Source organism: Trachinotus anak, unplaced genomic scaffold (assembly GCF_046630095.1).
Source record: "Trachinotus anak isolate AG129_WGS33_773 ecotype Australia unplaced genomic scaffold, CSIRO_AGI_Tana_v1 ptg000021l, whole genome shotgun sequence".
In the NCBI taxonomy this organism is placed as follows: domain Eukaryota; kingdom Metazoa; phylum Chordata; class Actinopteri; order Carangiformes; family Carangidae; genus Trachinotus; species Trachinotus anak.
In genome coordinates this window covers 19,841,382-19,867,320 of record NW_027273872.1, presented here as the reverse complement: position 1 = coordinate 19,867,320, position 25,939 = coordinate 19,841,382, and the positions used below count along the sequence as shown (strand labels likewise).

The 25,939-nt window shown below is 40.7% G+C and overlaps 2 protein-coding genes across 7 annotated transcripts in view; both read left to right on the top strand.

Annotated features, from left to right (window-relative positions):
* The first annotated feature begins 7,067 nt into the window (after positions 1–7,067).
* On the top strand, positions 7,068–11,394 carry il12ba (interleukin 12Ba). 3 transcript variants are annotated; one of them, XM_071457723.1, is made up of 8 exons: positions 7,068–7,212; positions 8,691–8,781; positions 8,891–9,178; positions 9,314–9,419; positions 9,844–10,085; positions 10,221–10,393; positions 10,531–10,640; positions 11,087–11,394. In XM_071457723.1, the coding sequence occupies exons 2-8, from the start codon at positions 8,691–8,693 to the stop codon at positions 11,127–11,129; spliced, it is 1,053 nt and encodes a 350-aa protein (XP_071313824.1). In that variant the 5' UTR covers positions 7,068–7,212; the 3' UTR covers positions 11,130–11,394. The 3 variants fall into 3 exon arrangements, with proteins under 3 accessions (XP_071313824.1, XP_071313823.1, XP_071313825.1); XM_071457722.1 differs by lacking the exon at positions 7,068–7,212 and adding an exon at positions 7,255–8,049; XM_071457724.1 differs by lacking the exons at positions 7,068–7,212; positions 8,691–8,781 and adding an exon at positions 7,255–8,049.
* Positions 11,395–18,335: 6,941 nt separating this feature from the next.
* ebf1a (EBF transcription factor 1a) overlaps positions 18,336–25,939 on the top strand; it is a 55,448-nt gene continuing 47,844 nt past the window's right edge. For 3 of the 4 annotated variants that reach the window (XM_071457718.1, XM_071457719.1, XM_071457721.1), the window contains exons 1-6: positions 18,903–19,302; positions 20,182–20,338; positions 21,406–21,469; positions 22,272–22,327; positions 23,603–23,676; positions 25,266–25,334. In XM_071457718.1, the coding sequence (XP_071313819.1) occupies positions 19,169–19,302; positions 20,182–20,338; positions 21,406–21,469; positions 22,272–22,327; positions 23,603–23,676; positions 25,266–25,334 (554 nt within the window). In that variant the 5' untranslated portion in view covers positions 18,903–19,168. Of the gene's footprint in view, positions 19,303–20,181; positions 20,339–21,405; positions 21,470–22,271; positions 22,328–23,602; positions 23,677–25,265; positions 25,335–25,939 lie in introns of all 4 variants that reach the window. The other variant, XM_071457720.1, reaches the window with a different exon arrangement.

The window sequence follows — 25,939 nt, the reverse complement described above, 5'->3', positions numbered from 1 at the left end:
CTGTGTGTGTGTGTGTGTGTGTATGTGTGTGTGTGTGTGTGTGTGCACGCGCACATCCTCATACTGTCACTTCTTCTGTTTCAGTCCTGTTTATTGGCCTCCTGTTATACTCCACCTGTCCACCAGGTGTCCTGATTCACCTGCTCTCCTGTCCCTCATTTTCCTCATCTACTCACAGGCATTTATACCAGACCTGTTTGCTAATGTCTCTGCGTGGTCACTCTTCTGCTGCTCATGCTGTGAACTGATGGTCCCGCTACTTGTATGTGGTTGCCTGTTGTCACCACCTGCCTGTCCATCCGTCAGTCTGTGAGCCCGGCCCTCATCACTTCATCTATTTAAGTCCCTTCATTGCACCAGCCTGCCTGTTTGTCTGCGCTTGAGTCTTCCCTGCCTGTGCTCCTACCACCAGCCGTGACACATAAACAGAAGGACAAATAAAGTTGAGGTAATCCCAGGTTAAAAATAAAATTACCCTGAAGGTAACAACAACAGCCTTATAGTAGCCATCACCTAAAAAAAAAAAAAAAAAAAAAAAACTTGCATGGAGCTGAAAGAGCAGAATGGATTAATTCCTTTAGTCTCAGATTTCTCTGGCTTCACTTCTTGCTGAAAAGGGCTCCCAGGCAGAGTGCCAGCTCCCGAGGAGAGTCCAGACATTTGCCCTTTGCCACTGTGTATGGACACCAGAACAGGAAGAAACGCATTAATTACACAAAAAAATGAAAATGCATGAAAAAGGAAAAGCAACATTCATGTAGAGCTTGGCGCCGTGCCTAACACTCAGAGATAACAAGGAGGCCAGAGGTTGAGTCGTTCAAAGCATTCATTCAGCTGATGTCACAGTTACGGTTAGACACTGAAAATAACACTTAAAGGGAAGTGATGAGTGAGTCACTTAGATTATTTGTCCTCTTTGATTTTAAGTGTGCTCTCTTTATGCGCACACACACAAACACAAACAGTCATTGACCTCATGAGACTGTCTGATAATGTTGTCAGACAGAAACAACAACTTCTTGTGCATGAACCAGGGCCTTTCATGCTTTTTATGCTGCAGTACCACCCACGGATGGAGATAAAAAAAGGCCAGAGCTCTATCCCACACACCGTGGGCTCTTAGGAAGGAAAACTATCCTTCCTGGGAATAAAGAAGGACATTCAGAGTAAAAAAAAAAGGCCCTGTGTGATACACTGAAACTAATGCTGCACTTTTTTAATCTCACCAGTCTAAATCAGTGTTGGAATAATCCAAGTGTTTAATATTCAGTTGCAAAGAATAGAAATCCATTTTTTTCAAGCTGCCATATGCTTTCCTGTGAAGTACAACACTCTTGCACTCTATTTATTTTAATTAAAAAGTATGTGAAAGGGAGGAAGGTTACTAAATACTTTGTCTTCGTTCCTCCTCCTCCTCATGCCCCCCCTCCTCAAGGAAATTCAAAAATACCAATTATGATTTATAGTATTTTATAGGATATCAATCATAGGATAATGAACTCCTCTCCCTCCTGTCTTTACGACAAAGATGTCAATGTGCACTTCCCCATAATAATCTCATGCCTCTCAATGCACAATAGAAAAATCAATGTCCTAAACATTTTCTTGTGTTACTGTGTTCTTTAGTTGATTGTTCCCTTCCTCCTCTCTTGTCTGTTGAGAAAATCATCACTTCTGCTCGAGAATCTCGGGACAAAAAAGAAAAAAAAAAAAAAACACTCTTTGTTAGGCACAAAAGGCCTCTTTGTAGCCAAACCATTGGGCCATTTGATGGACACTTTGATCACGCTGGTCTTTCTTAAGCTGGAGCCCTCCCCTTACTTAAGAACAACATTGTAACAATCACTGTAACAAGTTTTTGGTGCGAAAACTGTGCCAAAACTTAAATAAAGTTATTTTCCTCCCGTGTTTGAGGGAAACTTTATAGGTAGTCTGGAAAAAGGTGATATAATATATATAACGCCAGAGAAAATCCATCCACCAACCCCTTCTCTCTGGCAGGCTACCCCTCACTGATCCTGTTCTTCTGAGAGGGGACGATAAACTGTGCAGCACCTGCCTATATTTTCCTGCGAGAGGGTGATAGAGCCTGTGGCACTGTGGGACACTGGTTTCATTAATAGCTCTTCATCTGCAGCAAAAGTCGTAGTGAACTTGGTGAACTCACTGATTCACTCTGAGGGTATTTGTTCCCCTCTGTTTGAGTACTATCAAGTGAGTGATGATTTGATCTAAAAATCAAACATAGACATTTTACTGGGGAGGTCAAATATACAGCGAGCAAAAGGACACGTGGCCTCTTTAATAGAGTTGCTGGGTGCATCCCACTTGTCAAATCTATCATACAAAGGACACAGAGGTGAGACTTTATAATTGGCAATTATTCAATGTGACATGTGGAAATTGATTTTTTTTTCACTCTTTTTGTTTGAGCGTGGCAGGGTTACTGTTATTTGTGCATGTACAGAGCACACAATAAAACAGCTACATGATAACAGAATTGCTCTTCTGTATCTTTGCCGTGATAACAGCACTCTCTTGAGATGGCAATGTCAGTCTGTCTGTCAGCCAACTGGTCCATCTGAAATATTTTAACAACTGACAGCCTTGATTTGGAGCCTTGAACTTTTGTACAGACATTCACAGTCCCCACGGGATGAAACCTACTGGCCTCCTTTTGATCCCCTGAATTTTCCTCTAGCGGGACCATGTATTCAGAATTTTAATCTGGCCTATACTTTGGTTTATGATCAAACACACGCAGAACTCTAACATCTTATTAGCATAATGTTAGCTGCTAAAGCACTAAACTGTAATGGTGACAATGGGAATTATTGTACCTGCTAAGTACGTTAGCGCTGTCATGCAAACAAGCTAGCATTAGACATGGAAATCACGAATCCCTTTGCTGATTCAAATCACTTCCATCAGTTCGGTTTCTCTGTCTTCTAATATTCTGTTAATGAGGAAGTAAAAATACAGCGTATCACGGCTAAGTTGACCATGGTGCCCTCAGTCACCAGTGAAGGGAGCTCTGGTGCTGAAAGCTACTGATTCTTCCAGCGAAAATGGTGACTCTCAGTTACAGGTTGTTAGAATATTTGTCAATCCAGATTTTTTTGTAGTTATCCTGAACATGTCATGTCAGCGTGCAGCATTTGCCTCCAAGCATCGCTGTAACTAACCTCAGCCTCACAGAGCTGCTAACATGGCTGCAGGCTCTTAGTCTTGTTTCGCGATCAGCAGGAATCAAAAACAGTGGAACGTTCTGAAGATGCCTTGAATTCACTGTGAATGTCTTAAAATGGAAAAAAAAAAAAAACTTGTGGAAAAAAAAAGTACTGTTAAAAACAAAAACAGATGAAGACATATTTCTGCTACAGCACAGTGATCCAGTAACAAGACTCAACACGTTCATTAAACTTGAACCTCTAAATGTCCCCCATGTGGGATCAGAATACTGGAGGAATGAATGGGAATCAAAGAGTCCAATATCTGTACCTGCTGTGACTGTGCCTCAGCTCTGTTTAGTTCAAACTTTCTCACTTGTGCACAATACTTTAAATTCCATACTTGACAGTTTAACATCATTGTTATTAACACAATAAATCTTTACTGTGGTGATGAGTGCTTCACTGCTAAAAGGAATGTTAAAAGCAGGAACTACAGTGCAGCATGTGACATCCCACCTCAGAGAGAGTTCATGAATCTGTGAATCTGCATACAAATTCAGTCTCCATTCTTCAGACAACTATCAAGGGATTTCAGACAGAATTTACATAAACACAGACACACACACACACACACACATACACCAACCAAGCTTCAAGAAGGCCAACCAAAACAAATTAAATGCCACCGAGGTCTGTCCGTACCGAAAAACAAATCTGCCGTAGCTCAGAATCACAACAGGCTCAGTCAATAAGAGATTGGCTGCAGAATCCACCACTTTATATGACTTGACCTTTCTGTACCTCAGTCAGCTCCTTTCCTCATCCCTCTCTACTTGCACACACACACACACATGCACACACACATTACATCATCACTGTCTTCTCTTGTTTTCTTTTGTTCCCTACTTTCCATCCCTCACACAGATGAGATCATAGCACTGATTTCATTCCAGCTGTTACAGTTTGGGGGCATCTGGGAGACATTCTAGTGCACAGCCACAGATCACAAGCCCATGTAGAGCCTCTTGCCGAGCCGTGTAATGCTCAACAGCTGCAGAACATTGGGTTATAACACTTGAGCGAGGACATCAGCTATACTCAATTAAGTCTCAATCTGTACTAGGTGAGTGTGCACATGTGCATGCATGAGTGATGTAATAGTATTGCTTAGACTGGCCGGACCACAAGGATTTAATAAGTGTCACTTCTGAGCTATAACTTCAACTTGCTTTTCATTTCAAGAAACTACTCATCACTTATCTTACAGACACACACCTGTAATCCTCTGGAGACATCTAGTGGTCAGACATAAATACTACACAGGAGACATTATATAAATTTGCCAATTTTTTCCCTTAAATTTATTTATGACACCAACAAGAATTAATGAATAATCTTCTGTAGAGAACTTCTGAAACATGTTATCAGTTGAAAACCATGTTCAAAAAGTTTTCTCATACAATAATGAGTTTGTTTTTGGAGCTGAGGGTCAACAGGTTTCAGGAGCCAAAAAAAAACGTTCATGCACTTTACACATGATAATAAAAAAAAAAAATTGCACTACTAATTGATTTACCTGACTCTTTGAAATGATTGATCTCCTTTAATATTTACAAAAGAACGCAAGTGACAAGCAACATTAAGCATCCGGTTAAAGAAGGCATGTACATTCCTGTGTGTCTTAATGGGATTTCTGTATTTGTCCACAGACAGGAACACAGGCTTTATACACAATTCCTCAAATGATTCTCAGTAAGACTTAAATTTAACTTTCAGGATCTAAGTTCCCCAGAAGGAAGTGTTAAATGCCAGTGACTGAGCAGATTTCATTGTCAACGTGCTTGAAAAATTCAATGTATATTGTACACAAAATACACACGTACTAATCCAATTGGCCACGATGCATCAAAAAGGGAACGTGAGTTATGTTCTGCCTGAACTCTGACTTTCAATGTACAATCATCTACAGACAGTGAAGGTAATGAAACTGAGACCAAAAGTTTCATTACTGCATGTGTTTGTTTCTGCCTAACATGACCCATGGCACACTAAAACCAACACAATCAATCATACACAAGGATCATTTTGGAAATACTGTAGGGATTATACTGAAAAGTACAGACAGAGAGAAAGTCCAGTCTCTAGAATAACTAATAACCTTCAAAACCTGATCTAACAAGCGGACCAAACAGTGGCTCAGTCTAACTCCTCAATACATAAAGAAATAATTAATAAAGGAAAGCAGAAAGCAGAAGGTTACAGTGTGCTTCTTTTAAAATAAATGAAGTGCAGGGCATGACTCAAAATCTTAAATTATTCTCAGTTTTTAGTTCATTTCCTTTGGGGGTCCACCTTTCTGTATCACTGTGCTCTGCCATTATTTATTATTACAATTTGTGAGCAATATACCTATATCTTCAGTCATTGGTTCATGATCTATTCAAAACGCTGTTATTTAACTAATGTCAGAAAGTCACATAGAAACAGACCATGAGAAATCCAGTCTTCCCTTTTGGCTTAGATCTTATCTTCTGACATGCTCATGTTTCTTTTCGCTTTTCTTATCTTAATATCTTTGCCCCATTTGCTGTGCTTTTTATTATTCTGTCATACAACTGCCAGATTATCAGTCCTCCAGACATCACACTCTTCTTTGACTTGGCCAACCTATTTAATTTTCTTCCCTTCCCTGGTTTCACTTTGAGGTTGTGTTTCTTGGTGAAAGTCTAAAGGATGATGGTGAACAGTGCCCTGGGCTAGGCTGGGTTTGTTACCTCTTCCCCAAATGTAAAGTGTCGCCTGTTCCCTTGTGTTTATTTTGTTACAGTACTGTACACCGCGTCACCTGTTGATTGCTCTCTGAGAGGCAGAGTTTTGTGTGGCTATAACTTGCGGATTGTCATGTGGGATGACACACACCACTAAATGGCATGTAGACTGACAGGTTTTGATGACATCATTGTGATACTGTAATGATAAACAACATGCTATTATATTATCAGATGCTATCGTGAATATAGTTCATAGATATAAGGAATATTGAAGAAGAGGCACGTGGGGTCTTTACTATTTCATCTAAGATTTCAACGTATTAAAATCGGAATCGAATAGAAATTGAAAAGAGCTGAAACAAAAACAAAAAATAGAAATTAATAAGTCGTGGAAATAACTTGCCACAACATGCTACAACACATCAGTGTGCACATGTGCATGTTCTCTTTTTAATGCCGCTTTTAACCTAATGACTCTTCAATGGGAATTTGTTTGATCTGATGGAATTTTGCCTCAGTCTATAAAAAACAAATGGCAGAAGTGTCACAATTCACACAACACTCTAATGTTTCCTCATAATAATGGGAATACAATAACATCACTAAATTGGTAAAAGCACCTGACATACGTGCACACACACAGTGTTAACTGACACCAGAGTGGGAGAGAAAAGGAAATCTCCACGACCATTACAGTCTGTCATGTCCAAAAATCTCCCAGCCTCGCCTCCTTCTGTACTGTACACATGGGAGTGTTGCCTATTGTTCATCGACGTGTGATCCAAAAACATGAATAGACAGTAGACATCTAGGGGAATGGCTGAGAATTCAAATGGGGAAACAGAAAACATCATCAAAATACCATGATGTTGTTTAGCAGCATAGAGCAATAAACCCAAAGTGACCGGAACACCTGTGCTGTACAACGAGTGAGGTAACATCAATGAATGGATGAATAAACAATATTTAATTTATTCATCTGTGTTTAACTCATAGACCACTTGTCAATCAATTAAGATCTAGATCTACTTTTATATCTCTTAAAATTGATACAAAAAAAAAATAATAATAAAGCACAATTTTGTGATAATTTGAAGTTTTCTGCTATCAATTAGCGTTTGTGGCGAACGTCCTTTTATTCTGACGACTTGACCGGAAGTGTTACTGTTGTTGCTGGTGTGCGAGAGCAATTAAAGGACGACTGAATCTCCCGGGATAACGCAGCAGCTTTTCCTGGGAAAGCTCCAAAGTTCAAAGAGGACACCAAAGTACGTATTTTTTTTTAAAATTATTATTATTATTTTTTTTTTTTTTTAACTTTTTTAACTTTTCAATTAGAATAATTTCTTCCCTCAAACTCAGGCCCAGTGTTATGACGTAGCCTGTTTCCTACCTGTGTCATTATATTGACTAGGTGATGTCGTAGATGCACGTAGACCTAATTTCTTCTAACATGATAGTTGATGATAAAACTTCTAACAGTTTTTTTTTCCTATGCATGTTCAAGTATTACTACACATATGGACATTTATAGCCCATATATCTTTTTTTTTTTTTTTATCTCTGTTTTCGTAAGAGAACTGAAGTGTAACACAACAAAAAAAAAAAAAACCCTGTGTCATGGGAAACGGTTCAAGGAGACAGAATTTTTTAAGGCTTGGTGTTGAACTATTGCTCGCAGCCACGTCTTTCAGGTGCCACTCTAACAATAGGTCTTGAAAGTGAAATAGGAAGCATCCTGCCAAACCTGAAAGTAAACAAACAGGTAGATTACAGTACTAAGAGCTCGCAAACAAAAGTAACCGTAAAGTTGCCCAGTAACACCCACGCAGTAATTGTGTTTTGCGGTGTGTCAGGGTCATAAAAAAAAAAAAAAAAAAGGATTAGTGCATTAATCTACGAGTCTCTCAAGTGGGAAGTGAGTAAAAAAGGTGGCTGAATACCTCTGTTCATGTGGACGCCCGCCTCGAAAGCGAAGTCCCTCTGGACTTTTCTATTCTGGAGCATATGGGGAAATTTGGCTCTGAACTGTCTCAGTGTGTCACTAACATAAAAGTCAGACTGAAGGCGCAGAATCTCCATTGATTTTGGACGCAGTTGACAAGGTAAGATGACTTTTGACTGATGAGTTAACCGGTTACTTGTTTAACTTTATTTAATGTTATGGTGCGAGATCAATCGATTGATTGGTTGATGAATTGATTGATTGATATTAAGATATCAGGCATTATGACGCCAATCAGCTGGTTTGACTTTTATCGTCAGGATAATGTGATAGAAATTGTCAGGATCCTGAAAACGATTCCTGGAGATTTTCTATCTATTTTTCTTTACTGTAAATGCAGTTTTAGTTTTTTTCATTAAATTTTTCTTCTTGATGTAGTAAAACATAATTAGTGTTTCTCTGTAACTTTGGTATAGGCTATGATGTATGAGTACCATCTCTTGATTTTGATGTCACGTTGGTTTTGCTTTATTTGTTAATTTACCATCACTTTGACAGTGCCGATGTTTTATATTATAGTACTGACTCATTACAGCAGCAATTTTATGGCTTTTTGTCCTGTGAAATCAAGCTGTAATGTCTGTGGGAGTGTGCATTCAAGGGACATTTCTGCACCAATTTTGTTAATTTGTTGTTTCACTTCTTCTGGCTTCCTTTTCTTCCCCTTTTTTCTTTTCTTTCCCCTCTTCACATCCCTGTCACCACCACTGTCTCCCTCTCTGTCTGCTCTCCAACGTTCAGATGAAGTTACTTGTCTGTAGCATCTTCATGTCTGCATTTCTACAAGTCTTCTGCAAAAATCCCAGGAGCTACTGGACTCTGCTCCCCAACAGTAGGTTTGATCTCTATGAAAGTATATTACTCCAACTTCAAATAATATTACATTACTTTTTTGATGTTTGTGTGTGTGTGTGTGTGTGTGTGTGTTTGACCCCTGCTAGTTCTGGTTGTGGAGGTGGATGGCTCTTTGGGTAAACAACCCCTGAGCTGCTTGGGGTCACCGGAGGAAGTGATGAGGACAGAAAACAAGGGGCAGGATATTTTTTGGAAGAAGAACGAAGTAGAGGTGGCACAGAGAGGAAACTCATACTTAGTGCAGCTGGAGGAAAGCTTAGGAGGGGGCAACTACACTTGCCACAGCAAGGACGGATCTCTCATCAATCACACTGTGGTCCTGATCCAAGAGGACGACACCAAGAGGAGGAAGATTCTTGTGAAAGATGATCAAGGTACGGTCTCATTTAAGACAGATTTAAGACAACCACTAGAATTGGGAACATTTTTAAGTATTTCAACTGACTAATTACCTCTTGTTTGTTTTGTGTGTCTTGTGTTGGCGTGTTTGTGTGGCTTCTTTTCATTAGACGATTATTTGAAGTGCTCTGCTCAGAATTACAGCGGAGAGTTCCACTGCTCCTGGACCTGGCACAGAAGTCGTGTTGGCAAAGTAGCATTTATCAAAGCTTGGCGGTAAGTTCACAAACCGCTGAAATGTTTTCTGTTTCCCTCTCCAGTAATAACACAGTGTTCAGACTCATGTCAGAGCTGAGACTACACAGCGACGTCCATAAATACCTCCTCATGCAAGGAACCATAACAAAGTACTTTTTATATTTTTTTGAAAGTCATGTCCATGTCTTGAGATCTGATATTTTTGCTTCTGCAGTACTTTTATCAGTATATGCTCCTTGACCTGTTTTTCCTTGAGAAGTTGTTACAGCTTCTCGGTATAAAAATCAAAGCCAAAACTACAAGATCTGTGTCAGCTGAATTTTTATATATCTATGTATATACTGTATACACACACACACACACACACACACACACACATATATATATATATATATATATATATATATATATATATAAAGTATCTTTCTTCTATTTTATGCAGTTTTTCTGATGACAAAGAGACCCGGTGTTCTTTGGACACCAGTGTCCAGCATTGGAGATGCTCCACAGGTCAGAGTAACTTCAGCTGTTCAGTAGACGAGAGCGGACACGGGATCTCCTGCTTGGAAGAGCAGCACTGTCCCTTCGCTGAGGAGAGCCAGCGGATCTACATCACTGTCTATGTGAGGACTGAGCACTTCCTGGTGGAGAGCTACTCTAAACATTTTTTCCTGTCAGAGATAGGTGAGACATCTCTGGGAAAACATTTTCTTCACATAACAGTGTTCTCTTTCATTTGTTGTTTTGTTTCATAGTTGTTTCTCTTTACGTTTTTTGTTTTCATCTCAGTCTTCAATCTTTTGCTTTAATCCTTGATAGTGAGACCGGACAAGGTGAAGATAGGTAAAGTCAACACATCCATGATAGAGTGGAGTTACCCGAGCTCCTGGAGCAGTCCCTACTCCTACTTCCCCCTCACTTTCCAGATTGCACAGCTACGGGGGGGATGCAGAAGGTGCGACAACCCTTGCACTGACTCAAAAGCACCAAAGGTAAGAGGAACCCACAGAATATTTGCATCAAACGATAAGAAATCCCTCAATTCATAACTGAACTGCACACAAAAAATCATGACAAAGGGTAAATATTGAAAAACATTAGTGACTGATATGTAATATTTCTTTCTTAGACCTTGACAGACAATTGTCAATTTGAAGTCAAGCGCAAGGCCAAGGCTGTCTGTGTCCGAGCTAAGGATGCTCTCTGTAACTCACAGTGGAGCGAGTGGAGCCACCTCGGGTCAGTGCCTCCCAGTGGTGTATCATGGGACATTTACTTACGCTCTTTTTCCCATAAGTGGTACTCTGTGTTAATGCCTTTTGCCTGTGGTGTGACTCTCCTCCTGCCTGCAAACTAAACTCTATTAACCGGTAGCTGCTGTATTGTCTGCTGTCTGTACCTGCCTGTTCCCGTTGTTGTTGTTTCTTTACTCTTGGCTTCTACCAAAGACATTTCTCTATTCTCTGTGGTGTGTTTTGATGGTCAGAGATTCAGTTGAAATTCTGTGAAAATGAATGTGAGTTTTGCTCTTGTTATGAGACTGTTGCCACACAGTTAGAGCAGCCTTCGCAGCATCAAGCTAGGAGGTTGTAATTTCTGCTACATAAATACATTTTGCTTGCTAGCTTTGAGTATGATTAGATTTATTTCTGACTAATTTCCTTATTATCTGTCTTCCTTTACAGATTGAGGAGAAACAAGAAGAACAAAAAGAACAAACATCAGTAAAGCAAAAAAACAAGAGCAACAGAGGCAGGTGAATCCAAACATTGGTCATCTCAAGAAGTTATATTTATTTACATGCCTTTATATGGCCCAATTTATCTCATCTTATATTATGGCATTTGTAATATGTAACTGTTCTTAAAAGGTGAAAAAATAAAGTGAAATTTAGCAGTCATTTTGTTGTTTGCCCAGACATCACTTTGCCACACATCCTTTTGCTGAGTATTGGATTCTCGTTTGTTTTTTACAATAAAAATCTGCAGCTTCATCCTAGTCCAGGCTGTAATAGGAAGATGTAGTTTAAGATATTAAATATGAAGTGTGTTCCCAAAGACTTTATTCATTCTTTTGATGTCTATTGCACCAAATTTTCATAAATCCCTTTCAGCAGCCTTTAACGAGACCTGTTATGTACAGTCCAAACATCCTTGTACCTTTGTGTAGAGAACAGAAACCTAAATAGTTGTTTCTATTCCACCAACAAGCATCAAGTTTTTAATGTCATCAGCTTTCTCACGGTTTTATGGCTTTTCCCTGACCAGTAAGGTGAGAGTGTGGTTTTTGGTGGAAACTCTCCTCCTCTACAGCAAATCACAGAAGTGTCGTTAGGCTTTGGTCTGATGCCTGGTCTCGGGATGACGATATGGTGTGTGTGGTTTTTCCTTTGTTGCTTGCCAAGAGACAACAAAGTTTTGGTGTTGCATTCTTTCTCAATCTTGGTCTCACTGTCATTCTCCTGGGTGCAACTATGGACTGGACAGATGTACCGCCAAATCACAATTTTAAGACACACTGTCTCATCCTGCATCTGCATTACATTTTAAAAAGCATTTAGGGTGATGAACAGTTACACGGTTTTTGCTTTGGATCAGCTGACAAAAATCTGTAAAATTAGATCCTATAAACTAATGTAAATGAGGAAATGGTCAAGACTATTACGACTCCTTGAACACACCGTGAAATGAAAGCTGAGCTCAGACAGAGTTCCTCAATATGTTTTGTTTCAAACATTCCTGTGAGGGGAAACTCACCCACAGAATATTGATGGTTAAATGCAAATAGCAGGATGCTGACCTCTAAACCACAAAAGGGGCTGATGTGTCTGCTGCTATAAGTTAGTCATTGCTTTCAACTTTAGTACCACTGCTCTTTTCTTTTTTCACTGTGTGTTTCTTAACTTTCCACAATTACCTATCTATTGTTATGTATTACTGCCAGTTACTGGCATCGCACCTATTATTAGTAGCTATGTCTTGCTAAGATTTTTGGCTTGTGACAATTTAACATAAAGCGATGTGTATTTACCGCTCATCACAGGTCGTGTCCGCAGTGTGGACGTGAATTGTGAGCAGACGAAACAATTGGCGATTTCTGTCAGATTTTTGTGAGATTAAATGAAAGTAACCAGAAAAATATGAGCATATATCAACATAATGTTAGTGAAATAATAATATTGGTTTTCGTAGAAATCCCTTGCATTATACCATTAACTGGTGACCATACTCACCAGGGACTCATGTGTGGATCCTCTGATCTGATTAAGATTTATCCACTGAACGATGAAAGTTCAACCAAAAATAACGACAATTCCTTCCAAAGCCTGGGAAGGTTGTAAGACAATCAAAATTGAAACTGGGAAAATCTGTGTCTTTTCAACTAAAACCTATGTGATCATCCATTTACAGAATGTTCTATAATTCAGTGGATAAAGTAAATATACCAGACACAAGTAAGATGAGAAATGGTGCATTATGATCTGAATTTGTATTTCTTATAACAGACATTAGAGGTCTTAGAGACATTTTTGATATATTAACATCATCTTTTTTTGGCTACCAGTGAAAAAAGAATAAGTGTTTTGGAAAATAGTTGAATCCACTATATTATTGTTCTATGACAACTAATTACCCTTCAGAGACAGAAGAAAAAAGCAGATCCAAACAATGTGAAATTCCAGTGTAGTTATTTGTAAACTGGATACACAGATACGTTTATTACCAAAATTCCTTGTCACATGTAAGAAAAGCCCAAATAAACAACAGGACAACAAGACCTACAGACCCACACTTCCCAGTATTGGTCTGTAGCTTGGCTGGTCAGGAGGTTGTGGTTAACCTTCTCTTCACTTCCCTGTCATAAAAGCAGAAGAGGTTAAGTGATGTAAGCACTTTCAGAGCGTACCAAATATGTTAAACGTTACACTGCTGACCTTTGATTTTTATAGTGTGCTTTATATTACAGAGAGCTGTTGACACATTTTTGGGAAATGTTGCTGCTTTAGTTTTTCCATTTTCCCCCTGGGAAACATGAGATACGTGAGTTCTGTGTGGCACTGCTGACGGTAAATATTCTGACATTACATCTTATTACATCTAAATCACTGTATAATATATCACAACATGAATCAAATTTCAGTCTCTGATTAAATACTAATAGTGAAATGTGTGTTGGCAGCTTTACATAGGGCTGCAACTAAGGATTTTTGTCATTAATTATCAATGAATCTGTTTTTTTGTTTGTTTGTTTGTTTTTTTAAATAAATGAAATAATTGTGTTGTCTAAGAATTATCAAAATATAGTGAAATTTGCCTATTCTGATTTTCCAGAGCCCAAGTTCACATATTCAAATTGCTTGTTTTATCTGCTCAACAGTCCAACTAATAATAATAATAATGATGATAATAACAAAAAAATAATAATAATAATTGTTCAGTTTACTTTTACATATGACAAAGTAAAGCATCAAATCCTAATATTAGGATTGTCAGATGTTTGGCGTTTTTGCTTGAAATATTACTGAAATGATTTAAGTGTCTAATCATTTAATCTCTAGTTTACAGTATGTTTAACAGGACAAAAGACAGGATAATCTAAAACAAGCAGTAATCCAGCAACAGAAGCGACAGTGATGTAGATAATTCGTTGTACAATATGACTATAGGTGAATCAGCCACGACCTTGGCTCGAGTATCACTATAACAATTTCGTGTGTTCAGCATTTCCGCACATGTGATTATTATTCAGACATACTGCGTGTTTTTTCAGTGGTTTCACTGAAAAAACACGCAGTATAATATAGGCCAAAGGGTACAAGTGAAAGCACATTGCTTAACATAGAACACAGTGGTGATAGTGGTGATGGGATTCCAAGTCCTGGTGATGCCAGTTTAACACTGAGCTCTTCCTGTTGAATTGCTGAAGAGAAGTAACCTTGAGAATTGTGGACAAACTAGAGAGAAAAGGTTTTTTTGTTGTTGTTTTTTTTTTGTTTTTTTTTTTTTTAACTTCAGTTAAGTGGGCTACATAAAATGCAGTCAGAAGAGAGCTCCAAACCTTGACGAGGCAAGGCTGTGACATATTTTTACAAATATGAGAAATGTGAACATAGCTAGATCATGCTAGATGATGTGGGACATCTTTCACAGTTGGAATTTTCAAAAATTGTTAAGTCTAATTAACCAGAGTAATGAGGAACTTTCAGCTACTTTTACCCAGTAGTCACATTCATGAGTGTCTCACTACATGCTATAGAAGAAATACTGTACTGTATATCCATTTAGTAAGAATAAATGTCATCATTTTTTCCCCTCTAACCTTAGATTTTGCTACTGTATTGTGGGATAAACCTCGGTCTGTTTGGCCTCTAAAAATTATTTAATACAACAAAAATGTGGCAGGTAGAGCTGCAATTAGACACTGCTTCATTCTAAAGCGTCACAAGCCAAAGAGGTTAAACCGGTCAAAATGAAGCCTCAGTCAGTTTGAGTCCTAAAAATACCTAAAATTGTATTCATTCTTCATTAGGAACAACATAATCTGTTACAATTCAAATATTTAGTATGGTCAGAAAAATGGTCCATGTTTTAGTCATGCTGAGCTCAACCTCTGCCTTCACTGGTAACTTTTCCCTACAGAAACTGAAAACTCAACCTATCATTGACTTAAAAACTTAACTCAAAACAGAGAAGTATCCACTCAGAACAAGAACAACACAATTGAGAATTTTGGGGAGGACTTTGGTAAATTCCCCTTAAACACGTTCGGTGTTACATCTGCTGCTATGGTTGGTGGCTGGAGGGTTAAACTGGATCCACATGATTTATTCTAACAGTTTACCTTCTGATGTTGCTTACAAGACCAATTACATTCCCAACTTGTTCTTCTCATGAATCTACGCTCTCATTGACCTTGTTCACATTTGTTGACCACAGTAATTAATGGGCACAGAGAAACAGCAATTTGGACAGATGGCATTTATCTGCATGCTACTTACTATGCAAGTGCTACATTTGAGAATAAAACTGAACCCGTGGATGTTGATAGTGTGTTCCGTCTTGCAATGTCTCTTCAAGAGCACTAGATGGCAACATTGCACCAGGAACTGTCACCGAGGGGAGGAGGGGTTGTGCTTGATAGATCCTCCAGTGACCTGAAGTTAATGGGAGAGGTCACACGTAGGAAGTTATTCCCAATCTGTTATTTATTACAAGTTGGTTATAGCTATTTTTCATTTTCCTTCATTTTTAAATCTGCATTTTCTGTCAGATTAGTAGCGGAGAAATGTTTCCTTGCATGTTTTAGAAGCTGTTTAAATATACACACCCACGATAACATTGGTCTTTTATGTGGATATCAAAGAAATCACACTCTGCTGGTATCTTGTCTACATATTTAAATAGTTAACATCTATATTTGTCTCCTTTCATGTCGACTAGAGAGCATATTGTTAGACATAAGGCCCATTCTCATAAGCATATGCCTGATTTTTTTTTTTTTTTTTTTTTTACAACTAGTCATTTTTAGGAGTCTTCAATTCAATCGGGCCATTATTATCATCAGCTCAACCTTTTGATTTACGAGAACATCTGGTGGTTGTGCAGGAGGCGGACTGCAGCGCCCACTGCGCCTTTCTGATCATTTACTTCAAAATGTCTAATAGAGTTATAACGCAGCGGATTTTTAATAGCCCTCCCATATGTGGACACTTGAACATAAGTCGTATACACACATATACAGGCTACACACACACACACACACACACACACACACACACCTTTGCATCGTTTACATGGCGTGCGCATTCCTGCCTCTGCTTAATAGCCAGAGATATCTTGCAAACCTTTATGTCTGGCTACCATGGAGTTAGTAAATCACAGCATTAACATGTCTGGATCATCAGGCCCCAACTGACATCTCTGTTTTTGGACACTGAGGCAGTGATATTTGGGCTAACAGTGTGTGTTGGAGCTCGGGGATATAAATATATGCCACCCCAGGGGGCCCGAGTGTTCGCGCCGGCCCGCATGCCGACCGAGGCAGACAGATCATGGCGAGAGACCCGGCCACAATCAAACAAATGTGCTGAAGGATAACTTTGAACGTATGTGTGTGTGTGTGTGTGTGTGTGTGTGTGTGTGTGTGTGTGTGTGTGTGTGTGTGTGTGTGTGTGTGTTTGTAAACCCGAGGCAGTGTGTGTGAGCATGAGAGACATTTTATCTCGCGTTGCTTTTATTTATCACTATTTATTGTATCTTGTACTCATGTGGGTGCTCACATTTCTCCTCCCACAGCAGGAGACATAAATAAACAGCTAAAGACAATGATGAGACGATTGTGGGGGTTTGGTGTCTAACCTTGACCGTTTATGGCATTTATCAGACTCTGCAACTGGCTGGGACCCTCATGTCTCAGTCTGCAGGGTGGACACTAGATGAGGATGTAGGTGTAATTACAAAAAAAAAAGTATACCATACCATAGCTAAAATGAAAGTAAGAGTCGATTCAGATTATTATAATTACAAACAATATAATTATATGCAAAATTGAACAAATTGTGCTGGAATTTTTTGCCATTTTTTGAGGCTTTCATTTGTGCATTGTCAACGACGTGTAAAACCAACAATATCAACGTGTCAAGTTGATTCAGTTCAGGAAATCTTGATAGAAATCTTAATTTTCAGAGATGCCCTCCTGATAAAAAACAAAAAAACAAACAAAAAAAAAACGCTCTCTCATTCTTTCCATTTCATTATAATTAACCAAACAGTACTTATTGAACAGATGGCCCCCAGACAATTCAATTTGACAATTTAGAAATGACTCTGTAATGATGAGGGGGAAACCAGGACCGATGGTGAACATGAGGAGAGCTGCAACATCCTCTGCAAAATGGACTTAGAAGCAGTTTTCATGCGTGTAACCCCGCTGTGCAGTTTCATGCTACCGTGAACAACAATGCAAATTTTTTGTTACACTTTTTTTTTTTTCGGTCTTGTTATTGAGCAGTTATTTTTGAGTGATTGCTAATTTTTTGGACAGCGGGACAGAGCACAGTTTAGCTGTAATCCTCATATTTATGTTGGATTCAACACTTAGTCCCGCAAGATTTATGTAATGCATCTAATCAAAGCTAATTTCAAACCATCGGGCTGTAACAGAAAAATGTGTGCAGCGGCTGCCAGGCTTTTTGGTGAGCTGAAACTTTTCTTAAGCTCATAATCTGCCAGAGTTGATACTCTGAATGAACACTTGGACTGCTCGACACAGTTGATTCAGCTATTCCGAGAGAATACAACATTTAAATTCCATTTTATGTTCAAATAAAGTCAGTTTTGTATTTCTTCAAAAGTGGTTCAAGTAGAAACGCCCATGCGCAACGGGGAAAATTAAGATATGGATGTATGAGTTGGTGATTTTGAATTAATGTAACACATATGCGCATAAATGAACAGTTAAATCTGCACACAAGTGGTGCAGCTGTCCCTCTAAATATTGTTCTCTCACTGTGCTCTGGTGCGTTTTTGTCTCATAATAATGAGACAAAACAGGTTTTATCTGACGCGCATTTAAAAATTTGATCGGATTCTGTTTCGTCTTGTTTTGCAGACAGATGCGGGAACATTTTCATATCTGCAGCTCCAGTGACAACGCAGCAAACAGACGATAGATGTTGCAACCTGCCCGGGTCTCCCCTTCACTCTGCCCTTCAGTCTCTGTGTGCAAACTGGACGGATTAAACCAACTCAGTTGGTGTTTTGATAGTCGAGGTTACATTAATTGTAAACTCTAAAGACGTGCACAAAAAGGCACACCGGCACACATGAGCGCGCAAACACACACACGCACACACACACACGCACGCACACACACACCGCGCACAGCTTCTAAGTGGCTGGGGCGGGACACTGCGTGGGACGAGGCGGGGACAGCAGGCGGGCGGGCGGGCAGCATGCTGGTCGGGTTGGTGGACAAGTGATTGTCCGTGTTATTAACTGTGTTTGGGGGGCGTTCCTGCTCTCCTCGTAGACCACGCCTCCCTCACCTACTAGTTCTCTCCTGTTTGGCATCCCAGAGATGGTCCAAAGTGATTCCTCAGGGAAGAAAAGAGCGCAAATCACCCGAGCAGGAGCTGACGCGGAGCGGAGCCGCTGTTGCCCAGGACTGCCTCTTAATTGCGCGTAATCTTCCGTTTCATTCATCTGAGCAGAGGAGAGGACTTTGTAAATAAAGAAACGGAGCGAAAGGAAGGTGAAACGTGTTTCATCTCCTGGCTTTCTCTCTCACTGTGGACTGTTTGTTACAAAAACTGACATTTCGCTTGTGTTTTTGTCAGCTGCACCTTGATCCCGGGGACTGTCGCCAACTCAGTGCAGCCTCTCATCCTGCGCTCCCCCTTTCATCGCTCTTACGTTGTTCATCTTCAGAGCTGCTGCTTCTTCCCCCCTCTTTTTTTTCTCTCTCTCTCGCTCTCTTCTGGAGTCGCTGACATGAGGTGCAGCTAACCCTGGATGCTGACAGCTCCCCTTTTCCTTCCACATGCCGCATCTTTTGTTTACTTTGAGAAACAACTAAACGCCAAGTGAAATAGACCACGCCACTTTGCTCCTCTGACAGCGCGATCAAACAGACGCAAGCGGAGGGGAGGCAGGAGGAGAGAGAGAGAGAGAAAAAAGGAGGGAGCCAAGGAGAGGAGGATAGAGAGAGAGAGAAAGAGAGAGAGAGAGAGTGAGAGAGAGATAGCGACAGTGTGAAGGTGCGTTTTGATGTTTGGCATCCACGAGAGCATCCAGAGGAGTGGGAGTAGTATGAAAGAAGAGCCCATGGTGGCCGGGATGAACGCAGTTCGGACATGGATGCAGGGCGCCGGTGTGCTGGACGCCAACACAGCCGCCCAGAGGTGAGCCCGAGGCGGCCTTGGCGCTGCGCTGACACCGGGGCGTGGAGACCGGGGGGAGACGCGTTAAGATCCGCGGAGCTAAAGCTGCATCACTTGGGGCAGCATGCGTTCCCAGAGGACGTAGAGTTGTTGGATAACCTCTGTTCCCGCCGGCTTTATAAGTTTTTAGCTCAAAGTCCGATATGATTGAATGGTGTATGAGGCTCAGAGTGGGTTAACACATTTCTGGACGGAAAGCACCGCTGTCTCAAAGCACTTCAGGCTTTCAGGGTTTAAATGTGGGGCTTAGGTTAACTTTAGTGCGTGGAAAAGTGAGCTGCGAGTTTGTGTTTAGGGCTTTTCGGCTCACTTAGGTGGTTGTCTCTCTCTTTTTTCTGGCTGTGATCAAGTAGACTGGGTGACTTTTCATAGACTGCAGGCAGAAATATTTTTTCACGGTTGAATTTGGCAGGTTTTTTTTTTTTTTTTCTTACAAAATAAAATAAAATGATAGACTTTGAATTCAGATGGTGAGTTTTAAAATGAAAATAATCACACTTTTATCGACTGCAGGCCCACCACCGTGACACCAATTGATCTGTCAAAATTATGCTTGCATTATAAATTAATATATTTAACAGGTTCGGGCCTGCAGCGTGATATTTTATCTGATCTGTTTATTTGTTGCTGATTAAGCTGTAACGTGTGTTTGCTCGCGGTAGAAAGATGTTTTAATTAAATAATAAGTAGTTGCGGGTTTTATCATGGACAGTGGTTGAAGCATAAACAAGCTTGGATTTTAAAAGCGGGTCTTTTTCTCATGTTTGTATTTCTGACTGAATTGAATTGATTTTAATCGCTGTCGTTGTGGGCGCTGCTGGTTTGTGCTTGTGTCCGCAGCGGAGTGGGTCTTGCTCGGGCACACTTCGAGAAGCAGCCGCCCTCCAACCTCCGAAAGTCCAACTTCTTCCACTTCGTCCTGGCTTTATACGACAGACAGGGTCAGCCGGTGGAAATAGAGAGAACCACCTTCGTTGACTTTGTAGAGAAGGAAAAGGTGAGTTTGTACCTTTCGCCACATGACAGTTTATAATAAAAACGATGTAATCAAGCGTATAGTGTATAAATAGTGGCTGTGCGTTGGCTGATGTGTGACACATTATTCTGGCCTGTTAAACCACAGTGATAAATTACCAGACGTGTGTTAACAAAGTGGCCAGACGCACACAGCAGGGATCACTGGTCCTGAAGGCTTCCCTGATGTGATTTTTACATGTGGTTTCCTGAAAGACTTACACACTTCAAATTATTTTTCCTTTTCTTCACAATTACAAAACCTTCAAAATCAAATTTGGACTCGTTTACACGACGGTGTAAATCAAGTTCATAAAAAGAGACTTTTGTACCCAGTTGCCACTAATGATATTGACTCATATTTTTTATGACAGTTCAGCACAGCGTGTAGCCTAGTCCTGCAGGTGCTGTCAGTCGAGATGTTTCATTCTTTTTAACACCCATCAATATAAGTGTTCGAGGCGTCGATCAACTGTAATATTGATCTGTCTACAAGTGGCGTTAACAGCTTTTAGATGTTTGTTTTATTCATCAGCTTTTTTTTGCTCAGTATCGGCTTGTTTATTAATAACTAGATCCAAATGTCCCTCCACTGTTGCTCTATATTAATAACACGTTCTAACATAAAGCTGTGATTTGTTGGATATGGAAATAATAAAAATGTCAAATTATTTTTATTTTATATATTTGTTTAAGTGTCTGTGGCAACATCAGAAACAATTTGTATTTCCAGTGAAGGTTAATAAAGTTATGAATAGGTCTGTTTTGTCAGCGAAGTGGGTTTTTTTTTTTTCAAAATATCAAATCATTAAGAAATATATTTAAAATAACACAAAGAAAAAGTTGTTCAAGTTGTAAAGTGCAGCTATTTTTCTTTGCTCTGGCTGTGTGGATGATAGAAACGAAGTGAAGTGATTTAAGTCTTAGAACAGTTAGAGGGACACAACATGTTGGAAACCTATAAATATCAAGTTGTGGAGGCGCAGTAAAAGTCCCAGGAGGCGATGGTTTGCTCGCTCTGACCCGGTCTGTTTGGTTTAATTTTCATAGGAAACGACGGGGGAAAAGACCAACAATGGGATCCATTATAGACTTCAGCTCCTCTACAGTAACGGTGAGTTTGGATTCCATAATTTTTATGGAGCAGTAACAAAAGCAGTGAGTGAACGATACGCCAAAGCAAAGTGAGGAAACTTAGGAAACAAATGTTTCACCAGCTCAGACCGTTCTTCTTTGTCTTTTATTTATTTAACTGAATTGTTTTCGTGAAGGATCAGAGATTGTTTGTCTGTTTAGTAAAACTGCTTTAAATTTTGATATTTACACTTTACTTTTATTAGCACCAGATTATTATCATTATTATTATTATTGTATGTATTACATGTTATATATAGTAATAATAATAATAACATTATTATTATTATTATTATTGTTGTTATTATTATTATTATGTTGTGCTTGCTGCTTTCTACAATAAACATATCTTCTCTGGTCAGCCTACTTTGGCAGCAGTATACAACCCAAGGCAGCAGAATAAAATGCTTCCCATCCTCCTTTTTAATGTTTATTTTTTAGTCATGGTGCCTTGACTGAATAATACAATTATATTAATTTTAAATTAGAAAAAAAAAGTGTGATCCTTCCTGCTGTGAACATTTTCACAATTAAGTTCTTATTATATTTTTTGGTGAGATAAAATCAACAAGGTAAAGACTACATTTAATTTTCTGACAAACTGACAGCAACAAATAGTGAAAGTTGTTATTAAAAGTGTGGACGCAACTCATTCTGTTTTCTCGAAGTGCCTCACAGGGGAAGTCAGAATGAATAGAACTTGTGATATGAAATGTCCCCTCAGATGTGTCATGAAATCTGCGAGTTCCCTTTTAACCGTGACTCTCTCTTTCTCCCTGCAGGCATCAGGACAGAGCAGGACTTATATGTTCGTCTCATCGACTCCATGACTAAACAGGTAAAAGACACAGAATTAAAACTCTGCATCAGTTCGGCTGTTGTGTTGGTCTGAATGTTACCCCCACCTCCAACCACCCTCCCCCTCCTCCTCCTCCTCCTCCCCCCTCGCCCCTGCTGCATGCCTGTGTCTGAGACCCTCAACTTCAGCACAGCACAGCCGCCTTGATAAACGACCTGTCTTACCTGTGGAATACATTTACAGAGGCCCAGAAAAGTAGAGGACATGTGTCCTCATACTCTGCCTCTGCACAGCAGCCAGTAAGTGGGGATGGTGTGTGTGTGTGTGTGTGTGTGTGTGTGTGTTTTTACAAGCGTCAGGCAGCATAGATGTGTATGTGTGGTGTGTGAGACTGTGTGATTGTGCACATATAGTGTGTGAATATCTCAGTGAGGTGCAGAAGCAGTTGTGTTAGTGTTTGGGAGAGACAGTGATGCATGCCAGCTCACTCTTTGAGGACCTTGACCCTCATTTCCTCAATGTGAAACAGAACAAACTATCCCAGAGTGTGTTATGGCCAATTCAATCACACAAAGAAATACAGAGCAGCACATGTGGGCTGGCGCACACTGAGGGAATTCTCCGTTAGGATGAATTAGATAACGAAGGAAATAAGCCTCTTCAATGCTGTTTTGATATCAGGTCTTTTGTTTTGCCAATTCTGCCTCTAGTGCCATTAGGCTTGAAGAGAGTTTGCCTTAGAATGAAAGGAGTAGGAGGGGCTGTTGTGCACATGGATGTGTGAATGTGTGTGTTTGCATGTTTATGGCTGTGTGTGTGCGTGTGTGTGTGTGTGCGCAGGGTGATCACAGCCCTGGAGAGCATGTTGAGTGGGGTTGGAGGGGTAACCAGACTAGATTTTTGGACGCTGTGCTGTATGGACCAGATGGTGCACTATACTCCAGTCTGGCAGTCCAACTGCTCACTGTACACTGCATATAAACACACGTGCACACACAAACACAAATGCACACGCAGGAGTACACATGCACGTATTGGCACACACACACACACACACACAAACAATTTCTCTGTTACTGTCTCTGTCAGAACAGAGCGTTCCTGCTCAGGAGGACTGGATTCCCACGATACACACATTTGCCAGATTGACAACACTACTCCCAGATGAAAGACACACACACACACACACACACACTTGTGTTTTTTATTCATGCCTGCATCGTGGTTGACTTATTTTTTCCTTCCAGCATGCCTCATAAAAAAACATATAAATCATTTTCATTTGAATTTTCTGTTATTTTCTTCCATCTTCAGGCAATCATCTATGAGGGCCAGGATAAAAACCCAGAGATGTGTCGGGTTCTGTTGACCCATGAGATCATGTGCAGGTAAGACAAAACACACTCAGCTACCACTCGCTTTTTTCTGCGTAGTCGAGATCAAGATGAATGTTTTCCTCATGTTGGAGGTGTCTCCGTAGGTGTAAAGAGGGGGCAAAGACATGAGGAGCACTGTTAAATTACAATAGAAATCTTATCATTTTCCTCAAAGTGGGTTGTTGAGATGGGCTCTGGCCTATTTCTGTTGGTAGGCGTGTGTGTGTGTGTGTGTGTGTGTGTGTGTGGGGATGTGTCTGTGTATATGTGTGTGTGTGTATCCCTCTCATGTTCAGCTAATTAGGACAAGGAAAAGCTCATTACTCAAACCCATCCTCCTCAGTCTGTGTAATACATGCAGTTTGCTGTGTCCTGACAGTGAGCTATGTGCAGAGGGGGACAGACTCGAATTACACATAAAATACAGACACACACACACTCACCCACGCGGGCTCACTCAAAAGTAGTAAGCAAGCAAAGCCCTCACAGTCTGTCGCGTACATTTAGAATCAATAGAAGCATTGCACGGCTTGTGATTGTCTCTCACAAACCAGCCGTCTAGAAATACATGCAGAGTTACGTGTAGAAAAATGGCTGGTGGCAAAAGTGTAGCCACTTCCTGGTTATCACACAAGGCAATTTAGACCACTTGTTTTCATATGCTGCAGGAAACGGTCGAGATCAGAAATCTGATCTGGCTCTCCAAGCCTCCTGTCCTGAGGGACTCAAGAAAGTAGGGGGGAGGGTCAACCCCCCCCCCCCCCCCCCCCCCCCCCCCCGCCCATCTTCTCTCACTCTCTTTTATGTCTCTCTCCATCTCCTCCCACACACATACAGTGGATGCACGCATGCAGTCAGACACAGGTACACACAGACATGCAAACTGTACACGCAGACGGGCAAACGGAAAAGAAAAGGTAGACGTGATGATTTTTGGGGGGATTGGGGAGAGGGGAGGGGGAGGGGGCGTCTCACAACACACTGTTACATTGTGCCGCAGTCAAATGATTCAGAAAGGACTCGTCACATCAGTATGCAACCCCCTTCTACCGAGCATGCACTACTCCCCAGGTCCAGTGGGACCACTCTGTGACCCACTTCTGAGAGAGAGAAGGAGAGAGAGAGAGAGAGAGAGAGAGAGAGAGAGAGAGGTGGGATAGAGGGAGGGGACGAGCACTGAGGAAAAATAGAGAACATAAGATGTCTGGTTGTGTGATGTCTGACAGAAATGGAGCTAACCTGAGCCCTGGAGGCTAATTCAAGTTTGTACCCAGCCCCATTCAAGCTCACTGTTTTTGCTCTTCCCCTCCAAACTTTCCCTAAAATCGCCCCGTTAATCTCACCTGCTGTAAGCGCTAGAGCCGCCGTCTTACCTCCACAAGCCTGTAAGAAATCCAAATTCCTGCTTCTCCATAGCCTCCACAAAAGTCTCACGCCCCCTTCCTCCCCTTTTTCTTTCCTGTACGCTCATCTGACTTCCTCTGCCTCTCTTCCTCTGTCTTAGCCTGTACCTTATCTTGCTCTCTCTGTTGTTCACATCTCGGTGACTAACTCCCCCTTTGTCTCTGACCCCCCCACCCCCTTCTCTTCTGCCTCTGCAGTCGATGCTGCGATAAGAAGAGTTGTGGCAACAGGAACGAGACCCCATCAGACCCTGTCATCATCGACAGGTAAGCAACTTTGGCCTTTTGACCTCGGCTGACGTGATGATGCGCTGTCATCGCAGACACAAACACAGCACGTATGACTGTTCCAAAAACAAGATGTGCGTGCAGAATACAAGGGCAGCAAATGTTGCAGAGATTCACCGCAGATATAAAATCATGACAAAATTTCACTTAGCGAAATATGCGGACAAAATAAAAGCAACTTTTCGACTTGTGATTTGGCCGAGAAAATGTAACCTGCAGGCCACAGGTTGTTCATATTCCAACAACCGTAATCGTGTGTGTGAGCAAAATGTGTGAAACAGCAGTAAATAATATCCCAGTGGCACTGGTGTGATTTTGAGGAGCAGTCGCAGAGCAGTGGAGCTCTGCGTCAAGTGTGGTCAGACAGTGTTTGTGTGGTTGGGCTGATGACTTCGCTGATGAGCAGTTAGGGTTACAGCTACAGCCCCGCGCACGTGTGTGTGTGTGTGTTTATGTGTATAAATCTCACTCTGGGACGGGGTGTGATACTGAAGGTTGCGTGCTGCTTTTGACACTCACACACTTTTTCTTTGAGTGTACACCTTTCCCCTTCTTCTGTCATAAACTACCTCTGACTGATGCAG

Bases quoted from the DNA above. Each gene is read 5' to 3' on its own strand.
- il12ba (XM_071457723.1), top strand. From the start codon at position 8,691: ATGAAGTTACTTGTCTGTAGCATCTTCATGTCTGCATTTCTACAAGTC. The intron at 9,179-9,313 runs GTACGGTCTCAT...TCTTTTCATTAG, and splicing joins TCTTGTGAAAGATGATCAAG to ACGATTATTTGAAGTGCTCT. The intron at 10,394-10,530 runs GTAAGAGGAACC...TTTCTTTCTTAG, and splicing joins CTGACTCAAAAGCACCAAAG to ACCTTGACAGACAATTGTCA.